This window comes from Hyperolius riggenbachi, chromosome 1 (genome assembly GCF_040937935.1).
Source record: "Hyperolius riggenbachi isolate aHypRig1 chromosome 1, aHypRig1.pri, whole genome shotgun sequence".
Classification (NCBI taxonomy): Eukaryota; Metazoa; Chordata; class Amphibia; order Anura; family Hyperoliidae; genus Hyperolius; species Hyperolius riggenbachi.
Genome location: NC_090646.1, coordinates 579,548,696 through 579,572,801, shown reverse-complemented (window position 1 = coordinate 579,572,801; position 24,106 = coordinate 579,548,696). Strand labels below are relative to the sequence as shown.

Here is a 24,106-nt window from a genome sequence, read left to right as displayed (position 1 = left end):
CAAACCGGACCCAGCTACTGCCACCCATGCCGGTGAGATCCTGAAATGTAATTGTAGTAATTGATTAGTGTAGATGGGGAGGATAGGGGGGTGCTGTGTAGTGTAGCTATGGGGGCAGCAGGGGTGTAGCTTGTCAGTGTAGTTTAGACAGGGACATCTTTGGGGGGGGGGAAGGTCCATAAGACACTCCTGGACCATGGACTCGCCTCACCTAGGATTAGTTTTGTTTTTGTTTTTTTTCCTGGTTTTTACCCCCTAAACCTGGGTGCGTCATAGTCCGAAAAATACGGTAATTAACAGCCTGTATTTAACTTTAGAATTCTGGAGTTGATTTAAGGATTGAAGAGTTAACTTAAAGACAGAAGAGTTAACTTTAGGTTTGCCAGAGGTAAAAGGTTTCCTGAATACTACATGTCTTATCACCATGGTGACAACTCTAGAAACGTTATTAAAGACAGGCGATAAGCTTAGTGAATTGAGGCCATTCTCATGAAACCCCTCCCACAATGTGATGTCAGGACCTAGGTCTTAAAGAGAACCTGTACTGAGTAAAAATATTTAAAATAAACACATGAGGTAACTTCAAATGAACATTACATAGTTACCTTGCCATCAGTTCCTCTCAGAAGCTCACCATTTTCTTCTGACAATCCCTTCCAGTTCTGACAATATTTTGTCAGATCTGAAATATTTCAGTTGCTGTCAATAAAATATCAGTTGCTGTCAGTTACAGCTGAGAGGAAAACTGATGTACCCGGTAATGTCCATGTTTCCCTATGGCTCAAGTGGTCGATGTTACAGTTTAACTGTGTGCTGACCAGAAAGCTGTTATTAGTAATGGCCATTTTCAAAATGGAGGATGGAAAATTCCCTTGATCACAGTGAACAAACAGGACGCAGGACAGGAGAAAGACACTGAGGAGTAGACTACATGGAAGGTAAGTATGACTTGTGTATGCTTATTTTGACTTAATTTTCAGTACAGGTTTTCTAAGCATTTCCTGTCTGAGAGTTGTTGCATTGTGGGAAATAACAGCTGTTTGCAACTGCCAAGCAAGCAGTATCTCCCTCTGTGCATGTGTATATTTTTTTTTCACCTATGGCATTATTGGTAGGTGTGGTTATAGATTATGGCAGTTAGTGCTGTTTTTTCATGTCTGCCAACAGTAAAGATGATCTGCAGGCTGATTGTGATCAAACAATATGAACAAATTACATGGTGAACATCAATCATTTCTTAATCTCTCTTCTATTTTTAAATTCTCACTTTGCAATGTATTGATTTATTCCCCCCCGTCCCCCCCCCCCCCCCCTCTCTTTAATATGCCTAGTCACCCCTCCTGTTTGCTCTTTAATTTGTAGAGCACCATGAAAGGATGATGGCGTTTTGTACAATCATTTGTAAATGCCAAGCAGCTGCACAAGTTTAGTCACGTACTGGGAACAGATTGGAATGCATGGAAGCAAACAAAATGTGTCCCTGACATCCCTCCGCCAACCCCCCCCCCCCCCCCCTCCCTCCCGACAACAATAAAAATAGCCAACCAATTATGGCCCCTAATCAATTCCCTTTTTCTCCTAGGTGATATTTTTATGCCGTTTAAACAACCAGCAAGCAACAAAATATTCAGCTACAGTTTGAGTACTTTTTCAATTGCAGAAGATGAAAAATTATTTTTAACAGAAGTTGAAAAATTAGGAGAAAACTTAAGAGAAAGGGGGAATTGAATAAGGGCCTATATAGAGTCTTTGAGAGGCTTTCAAAGCCGGCAGTGCAATTTTTGCCAAATGTCTGCCATCAAAATGCATTATCCATTCCAATCAGTTTTCATGTAGCAGGAAATGAAATAAGGATGAAGTGTGGAGACAAGATTCTCTGTTATTATTCAAATACAAAGAGAACCTGTAGTCCATAATATCCTGTAAGGTGTGTGAGCACAGATATAGCCATAGGCAGGTTCCACTTTTAGAAGCAGTTTACTGAAAGCATAATTTATGTAAAAAAGGAAGAATCTGTGAAGGGAAATTGTATACTGTACATGGATACAGTAAGATCGAGCAGCCCAGCTAACTCCTACTACCATCAATAAAGCTATGGCGGGTCATATTTAATCCTTTCATTACTTTACAATATGTACATATTTAGCAGTGTTTTAGAGATACATGCTCTGTAAATCTAGAGAAACACACATGAGCACAAGTCCTGCTATGCAGAGCACCATTCATATATTCACAATGCAAGTCTGCATCCAGCAATCAGTTGTGATCAATCCTCCACTGCTGAATCCACTGGGTGATCTGGTCCAGGTTCCTCTCCATGTCTTCTGGGGTGTTACTGGGCAGCTGGTGGACAATGTCCTGCTGGTACGACTCTGCCGCCTCTTCATAAATGGTCTGGAAGATTTCACACTGGATGTTGTCTTGAAGCTTTTTCTTATTGTACCCCCTGCAGGATAACATTTAAACACAGATTAACACAGAACTGACTGTAAAGAAAAACATTTTGTCTTCTGAGTTTCTAATTTATTTTAAAATGTTCAAGTCATGAAAAGTAGTCTAGAATTCTAAACAATTATCACAGCAACTCTGAACCAAGCTGTGTAAAACAAAAACAAAATTAAAAAAAAATTGCAATACTTACCTATTTAGAGGGAAGGCTCTGGATCACATAGAACCTTCCCAGTCCTCTCTTGGTGTCCGCTTTCCCTCACTGGCATTCATGGAAAAAGAGGTGCTGAAGATAGCCGCTAGTAGAATATTGGTAAAATTACAGATAATCTATCACTTAATTCCAACAGTAAAATATTAGTAATCTTTACCAATATTCTACTATGGGCTTGATTCACAAAATGGTGCTAACTGTTAGCACGGTTTTTACATGTTTTACCACGTTTTCGTGTGAAAACAGCACTTTGCGCGCAAAAATTTGCATTCGCGCATTAACGGCAATTTTTCACGCGTTAACGTCCATGCATTAAAGCGAATTTATCGCACGAACATGACCGTTTAACGTACAAACAATTTGCAGTGACGCGCGAACGCAAATTTTTGTGCACAAAAACAGTTATCACTCGAAATTTTGTGCAAAGCACTTTTCTCAGCATGCTAACAGTTAGGGCTTGATTCACAAAACACTGCTATGTCTTAACCGAACCTTAAGGCCTGGAACCCACTGAAATCCGCAAACGCAAAACGCAACTGCTAGCGTTTTGTCTGAGCGGTTTGCAAGCGGATTCATGCGCGTTTTCGGTCGCGTTTTGCAACAGTGTATTTTTTTGCTCAGCGGTTGTGTAGCGTTTTGCGTTTTGATCCTGATTGGTCCTGTGAATTATTTTTCATTTTGTTACAGTGTGCTGAACCGCAAAACGCTAGCAAAACCGCTCAGTTTAGGTTTTGCTGAGCGTTTCTGCTAGCGTTTCAATACTTTACTTTGAATCGCTAACGCTCCCAAAATGCTGCAGGTCCTGCGTTTGCGTTTCTGGGAAACGCAAACGCTCCTGTGGAAGTTGCCCCATCCATTATCAGCTGAGCATTTTGGCAAAACGCTAGCGTATCGCAGCGCTGCCAAAATGCTCAAAAAAACGCTCTTGTGGGTTCCAGCCCTAACTCTCATACAGAACCCGTCCTCTGCTGTTGCCTAACCCTCTAAGACCTCTCTCTACCGATGCCCAACCCTTAACCCTCCCTCTACCTAATCCTTGACCCCACCCCCATGGCGCCTAACACTTAACCAACCCCTGTCTCCTAACCTTAACCTACCAATCCCCACCATGCCCGGAAAGCCACGATTTGCGGCAAAGAAGGTCAATTTGGGCAACTGGAGGCGCCCAGTAAAATTGTGGACGGCAAGGCCTTGCCCATGATTTTATATTGGGTGCCTACGGGCGCCCAAATTTACCTTCTTTGCCACAAATCACGACTTATAAAATGAGTGCCTATGGCGGCACCCTTTTCCCTGCAATAGCTCCTGCACCTTCTTTTCCTGTTCCACCCCCACTGTCCCCCTAGTGGAATTATTCGACTTAGGCCCACCTCAAGCAGGCTTTGGAAGTACTTGTGGCCCTGAATACCTCAGAAGACGAGCGGACCCATATGTGCAAGCACTTAGGGATGTGAGTTCTTCTGAAGCTTTCAGAGGAGTCCCAAAGCGCCAATTTTGAACAGGGACAGTGGAGGATAGAGTTAACGGAGAGAGAACCAGGATGGATCTAAGGTGTCCAGAGCCATCCCTCTAAGTAGGAGTATTTAACATTTTTTTCCTTTGTTTACAGTTTACTTCAGGTTTGTTTTAAAATTGTTAAAGGATAAATAACAATATAACATACAGTATGCATGATCAATCAAACAATTATAAATACAATACTAATTTTGCTGCCCTGCAGGGTTCAGAGGACAGCCTAGTCTGAGTATTTACACACTTTCCCTATTATCAGGAGGTCTGTACACATTATATAGGGATGCTACGGCTAATTTCCAGCTTGCTCTGACTGTCTACTGGCCAAACTGCTCACCAATGGGTTTGTAAACTTTATATATCTATCCCTGACCTGTATACCAGTCTAAACAATGCACTTAGCTATCCAATTCCTTCCGGTCTGCTCCTAGGTTAGACCAGACGACCACCAAAATGCCAATAAAGATTAATGAGTAATAAGATTAAATTAATTTCGCCAAGTACAACGGGAGTTGTACCCGGTATTATTTTTGGCACATACAGGGTCGGTGAGCGTACAGAGAACAGTAGAATATAAATGGGTACAGAATATAAATAAACTAGGTGTATATGATATATATACACACACCATATAGAGCAAATTGGAGACCAAGTGATGAGGAGATCGAGAGGAATAAGATGAAGCAGAAGAATTTGCAGCTGCTACAACACTCCTGCATACATCTGGCAAAAAAGTGTTTGAAACATAAGGAAATATTATCTTACCTAATAAAATACAAGTGTCCCTGCTTCCTGTCCCTGTGTCAGTGCTTTTGCGCATGTCCTGCACTGACAGCCGTTGGGACAAGACTGAGCAGGGGGCCGGGTGCACGCAGGTAAATATTTTTTTTAATTGTAATTTTTTTTTATTAACCATTTTATTTGGGTATTTTTGGGAGGGTGGGATGTAAATAGTATTTTTTTTTATGTAAATGTGTTTTTTGTTTTTTTTTTTAAATGTAGATGTAGTTTTACTATTTGGCCACAAGATGGCAACCATGAGATTGTTTACATTACGTCACTCTAGGCGTAACATGTACGCTTAGAGGGACGTAGGGGGGGGGACCGTAAGAGGCAGAAAGAGCGAGGCTTCCGAGAGAAGCCGTCGCTTTTTCTGACGGGGAAAGGGATCAATGATCGGGCACCATGTCCCGATTCATTGATACCCTGGGTAGCGAACCGTGGGCCGGGAGTGCACATGCACGCGCGATTGGCCACTGGAGCGCACATGCGCCCTTTTGGACGTATGCTATACGTCCAAAAGGCCAAAGTAGTTAAAGAGTACTTAAATAGACAGAGCCTTTAATGACGGAGGTTTGGGGAGGGGGTCACAGGGTTAAAAACTCACCTGTCCTGATATCTTCCAGGTAGATGATCACTCTGCCTCACTCCCTCCCAAGCTCTGGCAATTTTTTTTTTTTTTTTAAATCACTGCTGAGGTCCTGCCCTCAGCTTAGCAGCTGCAGCCTCATTGATTGCTGTTGAGTCTGGGCGGGCCGAGGCCATACAGGCGGAGGGGTTTCCAAAGACCTTAGTCTTTAGAAACATTATTGCCGCATTGCCGTGGAGAGTCACCTGTACCCCAGAGACGTCAGGAGAGGTACGTATTTAGTCCCACAAACCCCCTCCATAATCCAATTCTGTCATTACAAACTGTCAATTTTGACTTTAGGTACAGTACAGACCAAAAGTTTGGACACACCTCATTCAAATAGTTTTCTTTATTTTCATGACTATGAACATTGTAGATTCACACTGAAGGCATCCAAACTATGAATTAACACATGTGGAAGTATAGTACATAACCAAAAAGTGTGAAACAACTGAAATTATGTCATATTCTAGGTTCTTCAAAGTAGCCACCTTTTGCTTTGACTCTTGGCATGCTCTTGATGAGCTTCAAGAGGTAGTCACCTGAAATGGTCTTCCAACAGTCTTGAAGGAGTTCCCAGAGATGCTTAGTACTTGTTAGCCCTTTTGCCTTCACTCTGCAGTCCAACTCACCCCAAACCATCTCGATTGGGTTCAGGTCTGGTGACTGGAGGCCAGGTCATCTGGCGCAGCACCCCATCACTCTCCTTCCTGGTCAAATAGCCCTTACACAGCCTGGAGGTGTGTTTGCGGTCATTGTCCTGTTGAAAGATAAATGATGGTCCAACTACACACAAACCGGATGGAATAGCATGCCGGTGCAAGATGCTGTGGTAGCCAAGCTGGTTCAGTATGTCTTCAATTTTGAATAAATCCCCAAGTGTCACCAGCAAAGAACCCCCACAACATCACACCTCCTCCTCCTCCATGCTTCACGGTGGGAACCAGGCATGTAGAGACCATCTGCTCACCTTTTCTGCGCTGCACAACGACAGTGGTTGGAACCAAAAATCTCAAATTTGGACTCATCAGACCAAAGCACAGATTTCCACTGGTCTAATGTCCATTCTTCGTGTTCTTTAGCCCAAACAAGTCTCTTCTGCTTGTTGCCTGTAATTAGCACTGGTTTCCTATCAGATATTCTACCATGAAGGCCTGATTCACACAGTCTCCTCTTAACAGTTGTTCTAGAGATGTGTCTGCTGCTAGAACTCTGTGTGGCATTGACCTGGTCTCTAATCTGAGCTGCTGGTAACCTGCGATTTCTGAGGCTGGTGACTCAGATGAACTTATCCTCTGCAGCAGAGATGACTCTTGGTCTTCCTTTCCTGGGGCGGTCCGCATGTGAGCCAGTTTCTTTGTAGCGTTTGATGGTTTTTGAGACTGCACTTGGGGACACGTTCAAAGTTTTCCCAATTTTTCAGACTGACTGACTGACCTTCATTTCTTAAAGTAATGATGGCCACTCGTTTTTCTTTACTTAGCTGCTTTTTTCTTGCCATAATACAAATTCTAACAGTCTATTCAGTAGGACTATCAGCTGTGTTTCCACCTGACTTCTCCACAACGCAACTGATGGTCCCAACCCCATTTATAAGTCAAGAAATCCCACTTATTAAACCTGACAGGGCACACCTGTGAAGTGAAAACCATTTCAGGTGACTACCTCTTGAAGCTCATCAGGAGAATGCCAGGAGCATGCAAAGCAGTAATCAAAGCAAAAGGTGGCTACTTTGAAGAACCTAGAATATGACATATTTTCGGTTGTTTCACACTTTTTGGTTTAGTACTATACTTCCACATGTGTTAATTCATAGTTTGGATGCCTTCAGTGTGAATCTACAATGTTCATAGTCATGAAAATAAAAGAAAACTCTTTTAATGAGAAGGTGTGTCCAAACTTTTGGTCTGTACTGTACTTTTTAAAGTGGATCAGAGATGAAAAAACTAACTATAACAAGTAACTTGTCTATATATCTTATCTAAAGTTTAGATAGTTTACACAACAAATCTAGCTGAAAACAGCCTCAACAGTTATTTATTCCTGTGATACAAAGAGAGCGACCATGTTCTGTTTGTCACATTACACACAGGCAAGCTGATCTGCAGCTCCAGCCCTCAGCCTGTAAAAACTCAACTCCACTCTCCTCTGTCTCTGAAATCTCTGGCTAGTAACCTCCTCCTCCTCCTGCCAGACTGAGCTCCCATAAGCCCTTGCTACTAAGGCTGAGAGTGCCAAGGCTCTCTGGAGATGCTGTGGGTGAGGCTTGTTTAGTTTATAGGGAATTAGAGTATTAAAACAAAAAAAACAAAACAAAGTATTTGGCTTGAGGAATGCCCTATTAACTATATGAAAGGAACACAATAATGCAATGAGTATAAGTTTATCTCAGATCCATTTTAACCATAGCTTCTGGGCTATAACTACACACCAGCACGAGCTGTGAAATTTTATTGTGTATATGAAGTTTACGTCTTAATCTAAAAAGCTGGTGGTGAGTTACAGATCTTAATGCTATAGAAAAAGATGCTGAATTCTTACCTGCTCTCCAGTCGCTCATATAATATTGAATTGTCTGTCCTCAGCACAAATACTATGTGGAACCATCTTTCTGGGAAAAAGTCACAACCGTGATAATCTACAATGACTCCGCCTTCACACATCCTATCCTCCAGTTCATCAACTACCTGGACAGAACAAAAGACAGAGAAAAGGATGTTACTGCCGGCACAGTAATAGGCCGAAACAAATATTTTAATGCTAAAGACAAATAAAACAAATATGCTAAAAAGCAGCATAAGTTTCATTTAAAGTGGGAAAACAATTCAATATTTAAGCTCTAACAGTAAACAACAAAACAAAAACAAAAAATATGAAAACACTATATAACTAGTCTGACATCACAGGGATGCATATTTACACCTCACTGAAGCTAACAGATATCATGGCTTGCTGCAGGACAAATTATTAGATTGACTTGTAATAACTAATTACTAAGCAAATAAGTGAGAGAGAGTCCTGTTTCTCCCTGGATACTGCAGAAACTTTTCTGCATTGTGTACACCACTTAGTACACTTCCAACACAATCTGATATTTCTGTATGGCAACAGCAATATTCTCAATTAGCAGCTAAGTGAAGTGAAAAATATTAACCCTTCCAGTAACTCAGAAACCTTAGCTTTTATGCTGTGTTTAATGCTGAACCATAGATGAAATTTGAATTTCATCCAAATTTAAAGTAAACCTGTGACTTTAAAGCCCCTTTACACTTGTGGCCTGTGTCGCCCCATGTTAGGCTTCCTCGCCACATGGGCAATGCAAGTCTATGGAGACATGTACACTTAACGTGGTGCACTGGAAGTATCTAAACTGCCACATTCCCAACGTAAAGTCTGCAGTGCGTAGCCACATGATCCATGCCTACTGCACAAATTATGCAGTAATTCAAGTTAATGGGCGTTAAGTGTAAACCACAGGAGCATGGTGTGACGTGGTACACATGTGCAGAGTGACGGGAATCCCAGTGACATACTTCCTGCCCAGCAGGAAGTACGTCACTGAGCAGGGGGTGGTGCTATGCATATTACAATGTCTCCGCACAGTGGCGCAAGTGCCATATGTAGGCTGGTTTCTGCAGTGCGGTGAGGTGCTCACAGAGAGAAAGTCACATATTCCTCTAGAGGCTTCCCCTGTCCTCCTCAAGACCACATACACAGCGCTGGGAAGTTCTCACATCCTCCTCAAGGGTCCTGCCCATGTGCAGTGCGGCTGCGCTCGTTGACAGATGGGAGCGTGGCTGCGCCCTCCTCTCGACACGCCCTTGCAAAGAGGATTGGGGGGGAAGGGGGGGGTGGAGCAGAGCTGAATCTGGGGATAAGAGCGGCATAGGGGAAGCCTCTGGATTATCCTAGAGGCTCCCCTCCAATGAGTTAAGTATCTAAATGCAGCACTTTTCCCCCTACATGTACACTTAACCACTTAAATGACAACCAGACTTATAAAAACTTCCTGCTAGAGACTCTTAACGGCTCCAGGACGTTTTTATAAGTCAAACAGTGCTGCTGCCGCTGTGCACGTGAGATTGAGAAAAAAAAAAAAACACCATAGAAAAAATACACCTCTTTTTCCAAATACTATATTGTCACCATACTTTGTACTAGGGACATAATTAAAATCTTGTGATAACCAGGACAAATAGGCAGATACAATGTGTGGGTTTTATGTACAGTTGCAGTGTTTATATTTAAACTATAGGGAATGAAATTGGAGAAATAGTGTATTTTTTCCCTTTAAAATGGAAAATAAAGTAATTACTGAAAACAAGTATCAACCCCAAAATAGCCTAATTGGTGGTGGAAAAAAACAAGATATAGATTATTTCATTGAGATTAAGCTATTGGCAAATGAAAGGGATGAGCACTGAAAGGTGAAAACCGCTCGTCCGTTAGGGTAAAAACCTCTTTGGGGTGAAGTGGTTAAGGTACAGAATTGTAGTTCTGTTGTAGAAGGTAAGATTAAAGCTTACCCTATCTTCGTCAAGAATAGGACAGTTATATTCTTCATCAAAGCCTTCATACAAGTTTCCTGTAACAACAAACAAGAAATTACTATTTACTTTATACACTTATCTGAGTTACCCCAAGGCCCCTTTTACACATAATCAGTTGCTCTCAGTTATAACTGAAAGAAAACTGATTTTCAAAGTAATGCCCATGTTTTCCTAAGGCTCAGTTCACAAACGCGTTTTAACTGAAATCTTCTTCCCAGTGCACTGCTATGGAAAAAACTCGTACCAACGCGCACTAACGCATACCAACTGATTAAGTGTAAACGGGGCCTAACAATCTAATGGTGGCCACTAATGAGCCAATCTTTTTCATCCAGTCTTACCATTTCTTCATAAATTATAAGGGACTGCCTAAATTATCCATTCAATATATTCACTCAATTTACCATTATACTACATATATTTGGTAAAATTGGATCATTATTGGCCACCTTAAAGTAAACCTGAGATGAGAATAAAGAAAGAAAGATTTAATACTTACCCAAGTCTTCCTCCGGTCTCATAAGCAATGCTGAGTCTATCGCCTTCCTATGGCTATCGATCCCGGTAACTGGCTCAGCCGTGTCAGTCAGGCTCTTCTGCACATGCGCGGGGGCTGCACATGTGCAGGAGACCCCAGCTGACGCAACTGAGCAAGATTACCCGGACCGATAGCCAGAGAACGGAGGCACTAGGGAGGATGGCAAGGGACACAATGGTGCTTAAAGAGAACCCGAGGTGTGTTTAAAGAATGTTATCTGCATACAGAGGCTGGATCTGCCTATACAGCCCAGCCTCTGTTGCTATCCCAAACCCCCCTAAGGTCCCCCTGCACTCTGCAATCCCTCATAAATCACAGCCACGCTGCTGACAAACAGCTTGTCAGAGCTGGCTGTGTTTATCTCTATAATGTCAGTCTGCTGCTCTCCCCGCCTCCTGCAGAACTCCAGTCACCGCCTGCATCCCTTCCCTCCCTGCTGATTGGAGGGAAGGGATGGGGGCAGGGACCGGAGCTATGCAGGAGGCGGGGGAGCAGCTGAGACTGACACTACAGATGTAAACACAGCCTCACAGCACGGCTGTGATTTATGAGGGATTGCAGAGTGCAGGGGGACCTTAGTGGGGTTTGGGATAGCAACAGAGGCTGGGCTGGATAGGCAGATCCAACCTCTGTATGCAGATAATATTCTTCAAACCCACCTCGGGTTCTCTTTAAGGAGCTGGAGGAAGCCTAGGGTAAGTATCAATTATTTCTTTATTCTCATCTCAGGTACACTAAGGTCCTGATTTAATCAAGGGATCAACGCAGATCCCGAGTAGAGAAATCACAAATAAACCAACAAACCTGGAAACGGATTAAAGCCCTAGTTAAGCTTTCTATTCTTTAGTGCTTAGGACAGTTAAGGTGGCCATACATTAATATTTTTGACAGCCTATCGACCATCCAATTCGATAATCAACAAATAAGAAGAAAATAGGTGTTGCCGCAAGCATGCCCAATCAATGATTCAACCACTTTAGGCCAAAATGGGTTGAAAGTATTGATCGGACATGCTGGGAAATCTTGGGCCAAAATGGTTGATCAGGTGCGTGGCGGTAATGCGCAATAACGCGTGACGAAAAAACCCTGCCTCTGTCCCTCTCAAATGTTACATGTATGCCCGTGCATTAAGATTTTTTACTTGTCACGCTGCCCTCTAGCATCTGCCTCACTTCCACAATCAGGTCACATGTGACTACCAGTATATAGCACGTGAGGTGCATGTGTTAATGTGTCACACGCACCCCACATGCTATGACACTGGCAGCCATGTGACCCAGATTATGCCGTTTGCAGCCTGCCCTGACCCTTGGCTTGGATACTGTGTATGCCTGTTTGCTGCCTGCCCCGACCCTTGGATACTGTGTATGCCTGTTTGCTGCCTGTCCCGACCCTTGGCTTGGATACTGTGTATGTCTGTTTGCTGCCTGTCCCGACCCTTGGCTTGGATACTGTGTATGTCTGTTTGCTGCCTGTCCAAACCCTTGGCTTGGATACTATTAATGCCTGCCCTAATCTGCTTGTCATTTACTGGACTTCCGTACCGAGTTGTCACCGTTCCCTGGACCACTAGCTAGAGTTATCCTAGGGGGTGACCTGGTGGGCACTAGGCTGCAGAGACCATTGTTCCTTGCAGTGCGCTCTGGCGAAGACCTATGCTCACTTAGACAACACGGCTGGGTACCGCACCGCTCAAGCAACAACGGTCGCCGACAACATAAAGACTGAAAATTTGACACATTGTATTATACTTATCCACTGCCTAATCCAAATAAGTGTAATAAAATCCTACTTAAAAGCTTTTCCTTTCACCCATCGTGTTCAGATGACAGGTTATCTAACTGTAGTAGTTGTAAATGATTGCCATAACTCTAAGAAAAGCTGTACGTTCTTACCTTCCTTTGCCAAGTCACCAACATTTACATAAGCCAGATCGCATTTCTCTGCAAGCTCTTTGCCAAGAGTTGTCTTACCCACGCCGGGGGTCCCTGCAAAAATAATACAATTATTACCACTTCTTTATAATAATAATTAAAATAAAGCAACTACTCATAAGCTGTGGGACAGAATTTTAAAAAGAGAGAAGAACAGTGGGGAGTTGACATCACTCATCGCGTTCAAGATATCGCAAGGCGCTACAGCCGTGCACCCGATCGACCACATTGGCCTGAGATTTCCCAGCATGCAAGATCGATACAGTTGATGGATTTTGGACCAGTCAAATCGTCGAACAGGCATGCTTGTTGCAGCACCGATTTTTCTCTAATCAGATGATCGGCCACAAAATTGCAGATATATGGTCACCTTACCTATCTGTATGTTTTTGGGATATGGAGGAAACCAGGGTACCTGGAATAAATACAATCTAACACTATACAAACACCACGCACATAGTGTCCTGGCCCATATTTGAACTGGGGATCCTGAAGGTGGCCATAGGTTTGATGATTTTTACCGTCGATATAACTGTGATCGGGTCTACTAGAAATTGAAGCTGCAAACAATAACCACTGGATTTAAGTCCAAAAATACTGATTTGGTCGATTGCGCAGGACAGAAAATGTTGTTTCGGTCACACGACTCAGAGAGAGAAGACACATGGATGAGGAGCCCCGGGGTATGGAGAAAAGCCACCAGAGGACGTAAGCTGATGGGACAAGTAAGAGCTCTGCTGCAAACACCCAGGGGTGGGGTGGGGGGGGCACAGATGGGGGAGACCTGGGTGGCCAGCTACAGATTTTCAATCGATTTAAAAATGAAAAAAGAAAAAACAGTGTGTGGGCACCTTATAGATCCGTCCCTGATCAGATTCGATCACAGAGGGATCCATCTGAAGGTTGATCTGGTGGCAATCTATGAGTGTATGGCCACCTTTATGCTGCAAGGTGAGAGCCCCATCCACTACAATACCATGCCACTTTACACCATCATATGTCATTCAGAAGCATGATGGCTTGCAGGATGTTTTCGGGAAAGAAGATAAGCTAATCAAGGAGATTATAGACCTTAACATAAGTTGTATGCAAACTATTTGAGGGGCTACTAAAGGTGCCTACACACGCACTACTACAGAGGACGGGTTCGTCAGACCCTCCCACTGGGCGGTCGTTCTCCCGACAATTGTGTATGTGTACAGTCTGTCTGCAGACTGATAAAGCCGCTGAGCGGATCGTTCAGAAACAGCTTTATCTGTCTGCAGACAGACTGTACACACGCACTTCTGTCGGGAGAACGACCGCCCAGCGGGAGTGTCTGACGGACCTATCGTTCTCTGTAGTAGTGCGTGTGCACGCACCTTAAGAGATACTATAAATGACTTCATAGTAGGAAATAATCTTATTTCTCAGCATCAGTATGGGTTTACTAAAGACAGGTCCTGTTTGACTAACATGCTCAGCTTTTATGAGGTAGTGAACGCTAATGTGGATATTGGGAATGTTGTAGATGTGATATACTTGGACTTTGCAAAGGCCTTTGACACTGTTCCCCACAAAAGTCTGGTGCAAAAGTTGAGGATGCAAGGACTGGGGAAGAGTCTGTGTGCATGGATGGGGAACTGGCTAATGGACAGAAAAAGAGTTGTGGTCAATGGATCATACTAAAAATGGGTGACTGTTAGCAGTGTGGCCCCACAGGGGTCTGTACTAGGTCCAGTCCTCTTCAATTTATTTATTAATGACCTAGTAGATGCAGTAGAAAGACAACTTTACTTACGGTAACGTCTTTTCCAGTAGTCAGAAGGACAGCACCCCTGGATGAGACCTGTCTCCCTCCCCACCGTGGACAGGAACTGCAAGATAAAAGATTTGCATAACAAATAGGCAGCAGTATATCTAAGAGTAACTTACCATAATGCCTCAGTTAATACAATAGATGACACGGACCGTAGCCCATTACTTACATGATAGTTACTCCACCCAAGAAAGGGCGGGTTGCAGGGGTGCTGTCCTTCTGACTACTGGAAAAGACGTTACCGTAAGTAAAGTTGTCTTTCCCAGAACGTCATTGGACAGCACCCCTGGATGAGACAATATACAAGATATTGGTCTTAGGGAGGGACCACTGCCTGCAAAACCTTCCTTCCAAAGGAAAGGTCTGTTCCAGCCGATACATTCAGGCGATAGTGTTTTACAAAGGTATTCTGATTCGACCAGGTAGCAGCTCTGCAGATCTGATCTATAGATGCCCCTGCCCTCTCTGCCCAGGAAGTCGATATTCCTCTTGTGGAATGTGCTCTGATGGGAGATTTTAATTGTTTCCCCTGAGACTGATATGCTGAAGCAATTGCCTGCTTTATCCATCGTGCCAGCGTCGTTTTTGAAGCCTTGTTTCCTCTGAATTTTCCGGCAAATAGAGCAAATATATTCTCCGTTTTCCTCCAGGGGGCTGTTCTATTCAAGTAATGTAACAGGCATCTCCTGACATCCAGACAATGCAATTTCTTCTCCTTATCGTTTGTAGGATTCTCACAAAAGGAAGGTAAGAAGATTTCCTGATTCCTGTGAAAAGAGGAGACTACCTTTGGCAGAAAAGCCGCATCAGGGCGAAGCGTAATTCTATCTTCAGAGATGATACAGTAAGGTTCTTTAATTGATAATGACTGTAGTTCGCTTATTCTTCTAGCTGACGTAATTGCCAACAGGAAGGCTGTCTTTAAAGTAAGGAATTTGTCTGAAATTTCTGTTAAAGGCTCAAAAGGGGATTCACATAATCCCTGTAATACAGTATTTGAGTCCCATGCAGGAACCCTGAGTCTTATTATAGGTTTTAGTCTTTTTAAGGCCTGAAAAAAACGTATCACTAACTCTTCCTGAGCAAGACGTCTCTCCAGATAAACACTGATGGCGGACACCTGAACCTTAAGTGTACTTATACTTAGGCCCTTCTTATATCCGCATTGCAGGAACTCCAAAACTGATGTAAGTGAATCACTGTCACAGGATCTTTCTAAACACCATTCACTAAACACCTTCCAGGCTTTTTGATATATTGTACGCGTTACTTTCTTCCTACTTTGTATTAAAGTCTCTGATAGGCCATCCGAGAACCCTCTTGCTTTTAGGATGCCCCATTCAAGTTCCAAGCTGAGAGGTGAAGTCTTGCTAGATCCGGATGCTGAACTGGACCCTGCGATATCTGGTGTGGAAGAAGAGGAAAGACAATTGGATCTGAAACCGCTAATTTTTTCAGAGATGTGAACCATGGCCTCTTCGGCCAAAGTGGAGCTATTAGGATTACACGGGCTTGGTCCTGGACAATCTTCTTTATTACCCTTGACAAAAGTGGTATTGGAGGAAAGGCATACATCCTTGCAATCCCCCAATCCACCGTAAAAGCGTCCACTTTCCATGGAAGATCCTTTGGAAACAGAGCACAGAACTGATGACATTTTGCATTTCCCCTTCTTGCAAATAGGTCTACTTCGGGGTATCCCCACTGTAATGCCACCTGATTGAATATTTCCTGATCCAGAGACCACTCGTTTGGATCCAGCTTCTTCCTGCTTAGGTAATCTGCCACCTGGTTCGATGTTCCCTTCAAGTGTATTGCTGTCAGGGACCTGAGATTCCTCTCTGCCCAAAAAAGGATTCTCGCTGTCGTTTTCCATAAACTCCGACTCCTCGTGCCCCCCTGTCTGTTTAAGAAGGCTACCACACTCCTGTTGTCTGTCTCTATTTTGACATGATAGTCTCTGATTTGGTGGTTGAAATGCCGCAATGCTTGCCATACTGCTTCCAGTTCTCTGTTGTTTGAGGATTGTGACCTCTCTGCAACACTCCATTCCCCTTGTGCTGGTTGAGAATTGAAGTGGGCTCCCCACCCCCACAAGCTGGCATCGGTTGTAATTGTAACTTGTTGTGGATAATTCCACAGACGACCTGGGGAAAGGTGTATTGCTTCCTGCCACCATAGAAGAGAGGCCTTTATACTGTGTGGAATGATGAGTTTTCTGTCTAGTGATGCTAGAGACCTGTTCCATGACCTTAGAATCCATGACTGGAGAAATCTTGAGTGGAACTGGCCCCATTGGACTGCCGGGAAGGAGGAAGTCAGAAGGCCTAGCACTGCCATAGCTTTCCTTAAAGATATGCTCCTTGATTTCTGAAAAGACAAAACATTATTAAGGATAGCATTGATCTTCCTATCAGGTAAAAACAATCTTTCTTCTCTGGTGGAAATATAGAATCCCAGGAATTCTAATCGCTGGGAAGGGACTAGGGAAGATTTATTCCAATTAATTATCCAACCTAGGTCCTGGAGGAGGGATATAGTTTTAGAAAGTTGAGTGCTAACGGAACTGACAGAAGCACCCCATAATAGGAAATCATCTAGGTAACCAACAATATTAACCCCTTCTAACCTAAGAAGGGCTAACATTTCAGCTGTAACTTTAGTAAATAGCCATGGAGCTGACGATAATCCAAAAGGTAAGGCAATAAATTGAAAGTGTCTTACCTTCCCTTCCATCCATACTGCAAACCTCAGGTACTGTTGAGAGGATAGGTGGATCGGTAGATGTAGGTACGCATCCTTCAAGTCTATGGATGCTAAGTAATCGTTGCTCTGTAAGAGATGAATCACAGATCGAATATTGTCCATTCTGAACTTCCTGTATTTTACTATTAGATTTAGAGTCTTTAGATTTAGAATAAATCGATAATCCCCCTGAGGCTTTTTTACCAGAAAGACTGGGGAGTAAAACCCCTGTTCCCTTTGTATACTTGGAACCTCTCGGATTACTCTTTTTTTGAAGGAGTGACTTCACTTCTGCTTGGAGAGCTGTCCTTAATGATTGATTTCTTGGGCAAGGAGTTAGGACAAAGTTGTGAGGGGGGGGGTTGAATGAATTCTATTCTGTAACCTTCTAGCACGATATTTAGTAGCCACTGGTTCTGAAGTAGTTGTTGCCATTTCTCGAAAAAATGTGACACTCTCCCCCCCACCGGAATGATGGCGTCATTGTTTATCTGTCTTTTTGGCACTAGTGGTGCCAAAACGTGGATTCTGTTGCCTATAAGGGGCCCATCTCTTATTTCTGGAAGACTTGTTTTCCGGCTCATTTTTTGAGGGGGCCCGAAATGGCCGCTTATTTTGAAATGGCCGTTTTCTAGGAAAATTCTTTTTACTGTCTGCAGTACGATCTAGAATGTCATCCAATCTAGACCCGAACAAAAGTTTTCCTTCACAAGGGATACCACAAAGTTTAGATTTGGACGAGATATCTCCGTTCCAGGTCTTAACCCATACACCCCTTCTAGCAGAGTTAACTAACGCTGTGGTCCTAGCTGTCAGCTTCACGGTATCATCTGCTGCATCAACCATATAATTAGAGGCATTCATAATTTTTGGGAAGTCCTCGAGTATTTCCTCTCTAGAGACCCCATTGGCAATTTTCAATTGTACGTCTGAAAGCCATGATTTGAGAGATCTACTAACTGCCGTAGATGCTATTGCTGGTTTGAAGGTTAATGAGGAAGATTCCAAAGCTCTCCTCAAAACGTTATCCATCTTTTTATCTATCGGGTCTTTAAGATTCCCGAAATCCTCAAACAATAAGTCGGCCTTTCTAGATACCCTAGAAAAAGATGGATCCAGCTTTGGCGGAGGACCCCAACATTCTTGGTCCTCAGGAGAAAAGGGATAACGTTTAGATAAGGATTTAGGCCAAAAGGCCCGTTTCTCAGGATTATCCCATTCCTTCTTAATCATAGATTTTAGAGTAGAATGGACTGGAATAAAACGAGACTGGGGGTCCGCCAAACCTTCATACATCTGATCCAGGGGAGTTAATGGCTTCTGTTCAGATTTAATACCCATAATTTCATGCATGGAGGACAAAAGGTCCTTCATTAAATCAGGAGAAAAGGCAAATTTCTGAGGCCTATCTGTACTCTCTACTTCCTCCCCTTCAGGTATCTCCTCCAATTCAGAAATTTCTCCCTCAGAAAGTTCTGAACCTTCGGCATCACTTTCTCTATTTCCTCTTGCCCCTGCCAGCCCAGCATGCGGAGTTGGGACTAGAGAAGGTGCTGTATTAACATTGGGCAAAATAGGAACCACACTGCTAGGACCAGGCATATCCGCAGAACTAGGAGCTGTGGTTTGAGCCGAAATAGCAGAGTCCTTAATTTCCTTAATGGCTGAAGACATTTCTGCCCGCATCCAGCCCATCAGATCCTTAAATATAACCGGGGATTCATCCTTCACTAGTTTATTAGTACAGTCTTGACATAGCTTCTTTGAAGATGAAGAGGACAAACGACTAGAACAAATGGCACATTTCTTCCCGGATTTGCTAGACCCACTAGATCCATGCTGACTGGTTTGCACAGCAGTAGTTTTATCAGTTTTGTCATGTTTTTCATGTTTTTCAGGCTATAAAAAACAAAGACTACCATTAGTATCCCCTCTTAATATATAAACCTATATATATATATATATATATACCCAGCATGATAACATCAGTACTTGCCAGAGAGGGGTCTTGGGCAGGCCTGGCAGACTGCGCAGGAGCTGACCCAGATGCGTCCTCCATGCTCACAAACAAACCGAGTGAGAAAGGGATTAACATATATATATGATGACTCTGACATCACCTGAGGGGCGGCACCTGCCGCTTAATTAATGACAATTAGCGCCCTGCTGCGGCGCATGCCGCCAAAATGAATTGCCCCATTGAATTTACCTGAGTGAATCAGCTGCAGCTGATTCACCATCACCGCCGCAGCCCCTGCCGCATCCTCTGAATCACGCTGGACGCGCTTGCGTGACTACTTCCGGGTTGACCCGGAAGTTCCTCATTCTTTGCGCGCCTGCGCGTATATTGCTGCTGCCTCCACCGGAGAAGCCTCCTTCACGCTGCAGGACTCTGGCTGTTCACTGAACAGCGTCACTTAGAGTCCTGATAGCCGCTGCCCCCGAACGCCTGCCGTGGATAGCACCCTGGAGACCTCTCCTCCGCATCCCGTCCGGGACAGGAAACTGAACTGAGGCATTATGGTAAGTTACTCTTAGATATACTGCTGCCTATTTGTTATGCAAATCTTTTATCTTGCAGTTCCTGTCCACGGTGGGGAGGGAGACAGGTCTCATCCAGGGGTGCTGTCCAATGACGTTCTGGGAAAGCAATGTTGCTATTTTTGCAAATAATACAAAATTGTGCAGAATCATTAACTCTCAGGAAGATAGTGTCATATTGCAACAGGATCTGGATAGGATGGCTATATGGGCCCATAAATGGCAGATGAAATTCAATGTTGAAAAATGTAAAGTCATGCAATTTGGTTGTACCAATGGTCTAGCACCATACAAAAAAAAATGGGATACAGTTGGGGACATCAAACTTGGAGAAGGACTTAGGAGTACTCATCGACAACAAGTTAAAGAATCGTATTCAATGCCAAGCCGCTGAAGCTAAAAAATTTTGAGATGCATTAAAAGGGAAATAAAAACTCGAGATGCTAGCATAATATTGTCCCTGTTTAACGCTCTAATAAGGCTACATCTATACAATAATAATACAATACAATAACATTTGTAAAGCGCTTTTCTCCGATAGGACTCAAAGCGCATACATCTGGAACATGGAATTCAGTTCTGGGCTCCACATTACAGGAAAAATATTGCACAGTTTTAGAGCAGGTGCAGAGACGGGCAACAAAATTGATAAGTGGAATGGAGGGTTCACTTACCAAGAAAGGTTAGATAAACTGGGTTTATTTAGTCTAGAGAAAAGACGCCTTAGAGGGGATCTAATTAACATGTATAAATACATCAGAGGGCAATATAAAAGCTTGGCAGATCAGCTTTTTGTTCCTAGGCCTTCTCAAAGGACATGATCTGCGCATGGAGGAAAAATGTTTTAGCCATTTATTTAGGAAAAGGTTCTTCACAGTAAGAATGATTAAGATGTGGAATGCATTGACAGAGGAAGTAGTTATGGAAAATTCTATACCTGCATTTAAAGGGGGCTTAGATGCTTTTCTTGCGTTGAAAGACATCCATGGCTACAATTACTAGGTAATGCCCAGTGATGTTGATCCAGGGATTTTATATGATTGCCATCTGGAGTCGGGAAGGAATTGTTTTCCCTTTTGGGGCTAATTGGACCATGCCTTGTAAGGGTTTTTCGCCTTCCTCTGGATCAACAGGGATATGTGAGGGAGCAGGTTGGTATTGTACTCTGGTTGATCTCGATGGACGTATGTCTTTTTTCAACTCAAATAACTATGTAACAGGATAGAGATGAAATCAGACACCCGCAAGGGAGATGATTTTGAGGCACCAATTATGTTAGCTATGTGTTTTGGAGGATAATATATGGGGTACAGGGGAGTACCCCATACCCCACAATACAGGAGAAAGACAGTTGTACAAATGAAACCTGTCACCTGTAAGAGTGGATATTGGGCAGAGCCGGCCTTTGGGGGGGGGGGGGGGGGGGGGCAAGTGGGGCAATCGCCCCAGGCCCCGCGCTTCAAGAGGCCCCGCGCACTGCCACTGACCGGGACGCTGATCGCTCACTGTCCTGCTGTCACCTGAAAGTCCCAGCCCCCAGGCTTCCTGTATGTGGAGGCAGTGGAGCGCAGCGCACATCGGCATCCGGACGGCGCGCTGCGTGACTTGTCAATGATCCTTCCTCTGTCTGCCTGGCTGCTGGGACGTCATATGCATGTGCCGAGAGAGCTCCCCACGGCAGCCCGACCTGAAAAGCCGACCCCGGGTCCCGGACTGACAGTGAGAGTCAGAGACTCACTGACTGAGCCGCTGGACTGGCCCGGCCGAACATATCGCAAAGAGGCAGAGCAGACGGTCCGGTAGCCGGTAGGATTATTTAATAGCTCAGTCAGTCGCACTCCCAAGTCCCAACTGTCCCTCTGGGAGCCCTGTCCCTCCGTCCTCCCCATTTGTCTCTCTTTCATGACTGACTGGACACATATCCCCCTGGCTACATATACTGGGCACATATCCCCCTGGCTACATATACTGGGCACATATCCCCCTGGCTACATATACTGGGCACATATCCCCCTGGCTACATATACTGGGCACATATCCCCCTGGCTACATATACTGGGCACATATACCCCTGGCTACATATACTGGGCACATATACCCCTGGCTACATATACTGGGCACATATACTGGGCACATATACCTCTGGCTACATATACTGGGCACATATACCCCTGGCTACATATACTGGGCACATATACCCCTGGCTACATATACTGGGCACATATACCCCTGGCTACATATACTGGGCACATATACCACTGGCTACATATACTGGGCACATATACCCCTGGCTACATATACTGGGCACATATACCCCTGGCTACATATACTGGGCACATATACCCCTGGCTACATATACTGGGCACATATACACCTGGCTACATATACTGGGCACATATACCCCTGGTTACATATACACCTGGCTACATAAACTGGGCACATATACCCCTAGCTACATATACTGGGCACATATACCCCTGGCTACATATACTGAGCACATATACCCCTGCCTACATATACTGGGCACATATACCCCTGCCTACATATACTGGGCACATATACCCCTGCCTACATATACTGGGCACATATACCTCGGACATATACCCCTGGCTACATATACTGGGGACATATACCCCTGACTACCTGTTCTCGGCACATCTATACCGCTGGCCACCTATTCTGGGGACACCTATAGACCTGGGGCTACCTATTTTTGGGGAACCACTGCTGTCAGATTGAGTGTATTTTGGGGAACTGCTGCCAGGTGAGAGGTGTCTATCATATTAAGGGGGCATTCTGCCTATTTATGTGAAATGCTGTCTATTTATGTACCTCATGACTGCTGAATTTGTCTTGTTGGGGGCCTCATGGTTACTGAATTTGTCTTGTTGGGGGCCTCAAGATCTCTGAATTTGTCTTGTTGGGGGCCTCATGATTGCTGAGTTGGTCATGTTGGGGGCCTCATGATTGCCGAATTTTGCAAGACAAAAGTTACTACAACAATGTGCATTTTGTGAAACATGAACCTTAGAATTTCCAAATTGATTGAAGCATGAGCTCCCCCACCCCCGCACTTAAAACCACCATGCAAATGTTTGTTTTTATATTGGTTGGCTTAGTGGCCTTTACCTGACATAATTGTTTTCAAACAATAATAATAAGGGACACTGCATTAAAGGCGGACAAGCCCATGAACGTGGCGATACGGTATATGGCCTACACTTATGGCTCTAGGCCCCGCATGTGACACCCACCCCAGGCCCCGCATACTCTAAGGCGAGTACATTTGAAATCGGCGCCAGTAGACTTGGGCGCAGGATACAGCGGTATATGGCTGGTCCTGCTTCTGCACAAGTCCGGGACGATTTCATTACTATTCCCCCTCCAGGTCGACATGGATAGTGGGGGAACTATCTGATGGAGCCGACGTTACTCTCTGAGTGCTGCAATAGGAATGATTCCTATTGTAGTCTATGGAGGCGCCGGCTGCGCCCAAATCTAGCAGCGCTGAAAAGCACTGCTCCGCTCTAAGGCCGCCTCTGATATTGGGTTACAAGAGAAGCTAGTCATCTGCCAAATAGGATATTGGTTTATATGGTAAACTGGTCACTGAGGATAGAGAGGTATAGGATGAGCTAATTATCTGCTGGGGAGAACAATGGGGTAAGGGAGAAGCTTAGCACACACCAAGGATATTGAGGAACAAGGAAGGAAATCTGCTCATTTGCACGGGAGAAAGATATTAGGGTACAGGACAGGTGACGAACGTAATCATCTGCCAGGGAGGAGAATTTTGTGTGTATGGGAAGGCGATTCCCTGCCAGGGAGAATACTAGGGTATAAAGGAAGCAAGTCTGCTAGGGAGGATGATATTAGGGTACAGGTGATGAATCTGATCATCTTGCCAAAGAAGGATTTGGGTGGGGGATTTTAAATACATAGGAAGCTGAAACCTTGCCAGGGAGAAGGATTTGGGGTACTTGGAATGCTAGTCACTTGCCAGGTAAGACATTGGGGTACAAGTGATTACACCGATCCAACTGCCAGTGAGGATATTGGGAAACATGGGAAGTCAGTCTCCTGCCAGCAGGACGATACTGGGGTACAGGATAAAGCAGTCACTTGCCAGGACAGGCAGATAATGAGGTGCAGGTGAAGTATGTTACCTGTTAGCAGGATGTTTGGGCTCTTCATGGTCACTCTGCTGCCTCGTTCCCTCTGACACGTGCTGTAACGCTGTTTTCCTAACTCCTCCTCTGTCCCACTCAGGAGGAGGAGGAGACGGGCAGCATGATGTCACTCACAGTAACCAATACTATCAGCCTATCAAGAAAACAATATAACAAAGTAGCGAAAATTTCCGGTCAGAATGCGTTTCCATAGCCTATAGGATGCGAATAACCTGATTATCCTGT

General features: G+C 44.1%; 1 protein-coding gene across 1 annotated transcript; it reads right to left on the bottom strand.

Moving 5' to 3' along the window:
• Positions 1 to 1,958: 1,958 nt before the first annotated feature.
• AK6 (adenylate kinase 6) lies at positions 1,959 to 24,063 on the bottom strand. The gene is made up of 5 exons (XM_068248091.1): positions 23,858 to 24,063; positions 12,569 to 12,661; positions 10,112 to 10,170; positions 8,127 to 8,272; positions 1,959 to 2,446 (listed from the first exon to the last, which is right to left on the bottom strand). The coding sequence occupies exons 1-5, from the start codon at positions 23,883 to 23,885 to the stop codon at positions 2,257 to 2,259; spliced, it is 516 nt and encodes a 171-aa protein (XP_068104192.1). The 5' UTR covers positions 23,886 to 24,063; the 3' UTR covers positions 1,959 to 2,256.
• Between the last annotated feature and the right edge of the window lie 43 nt (positions 24,064 to 24,106).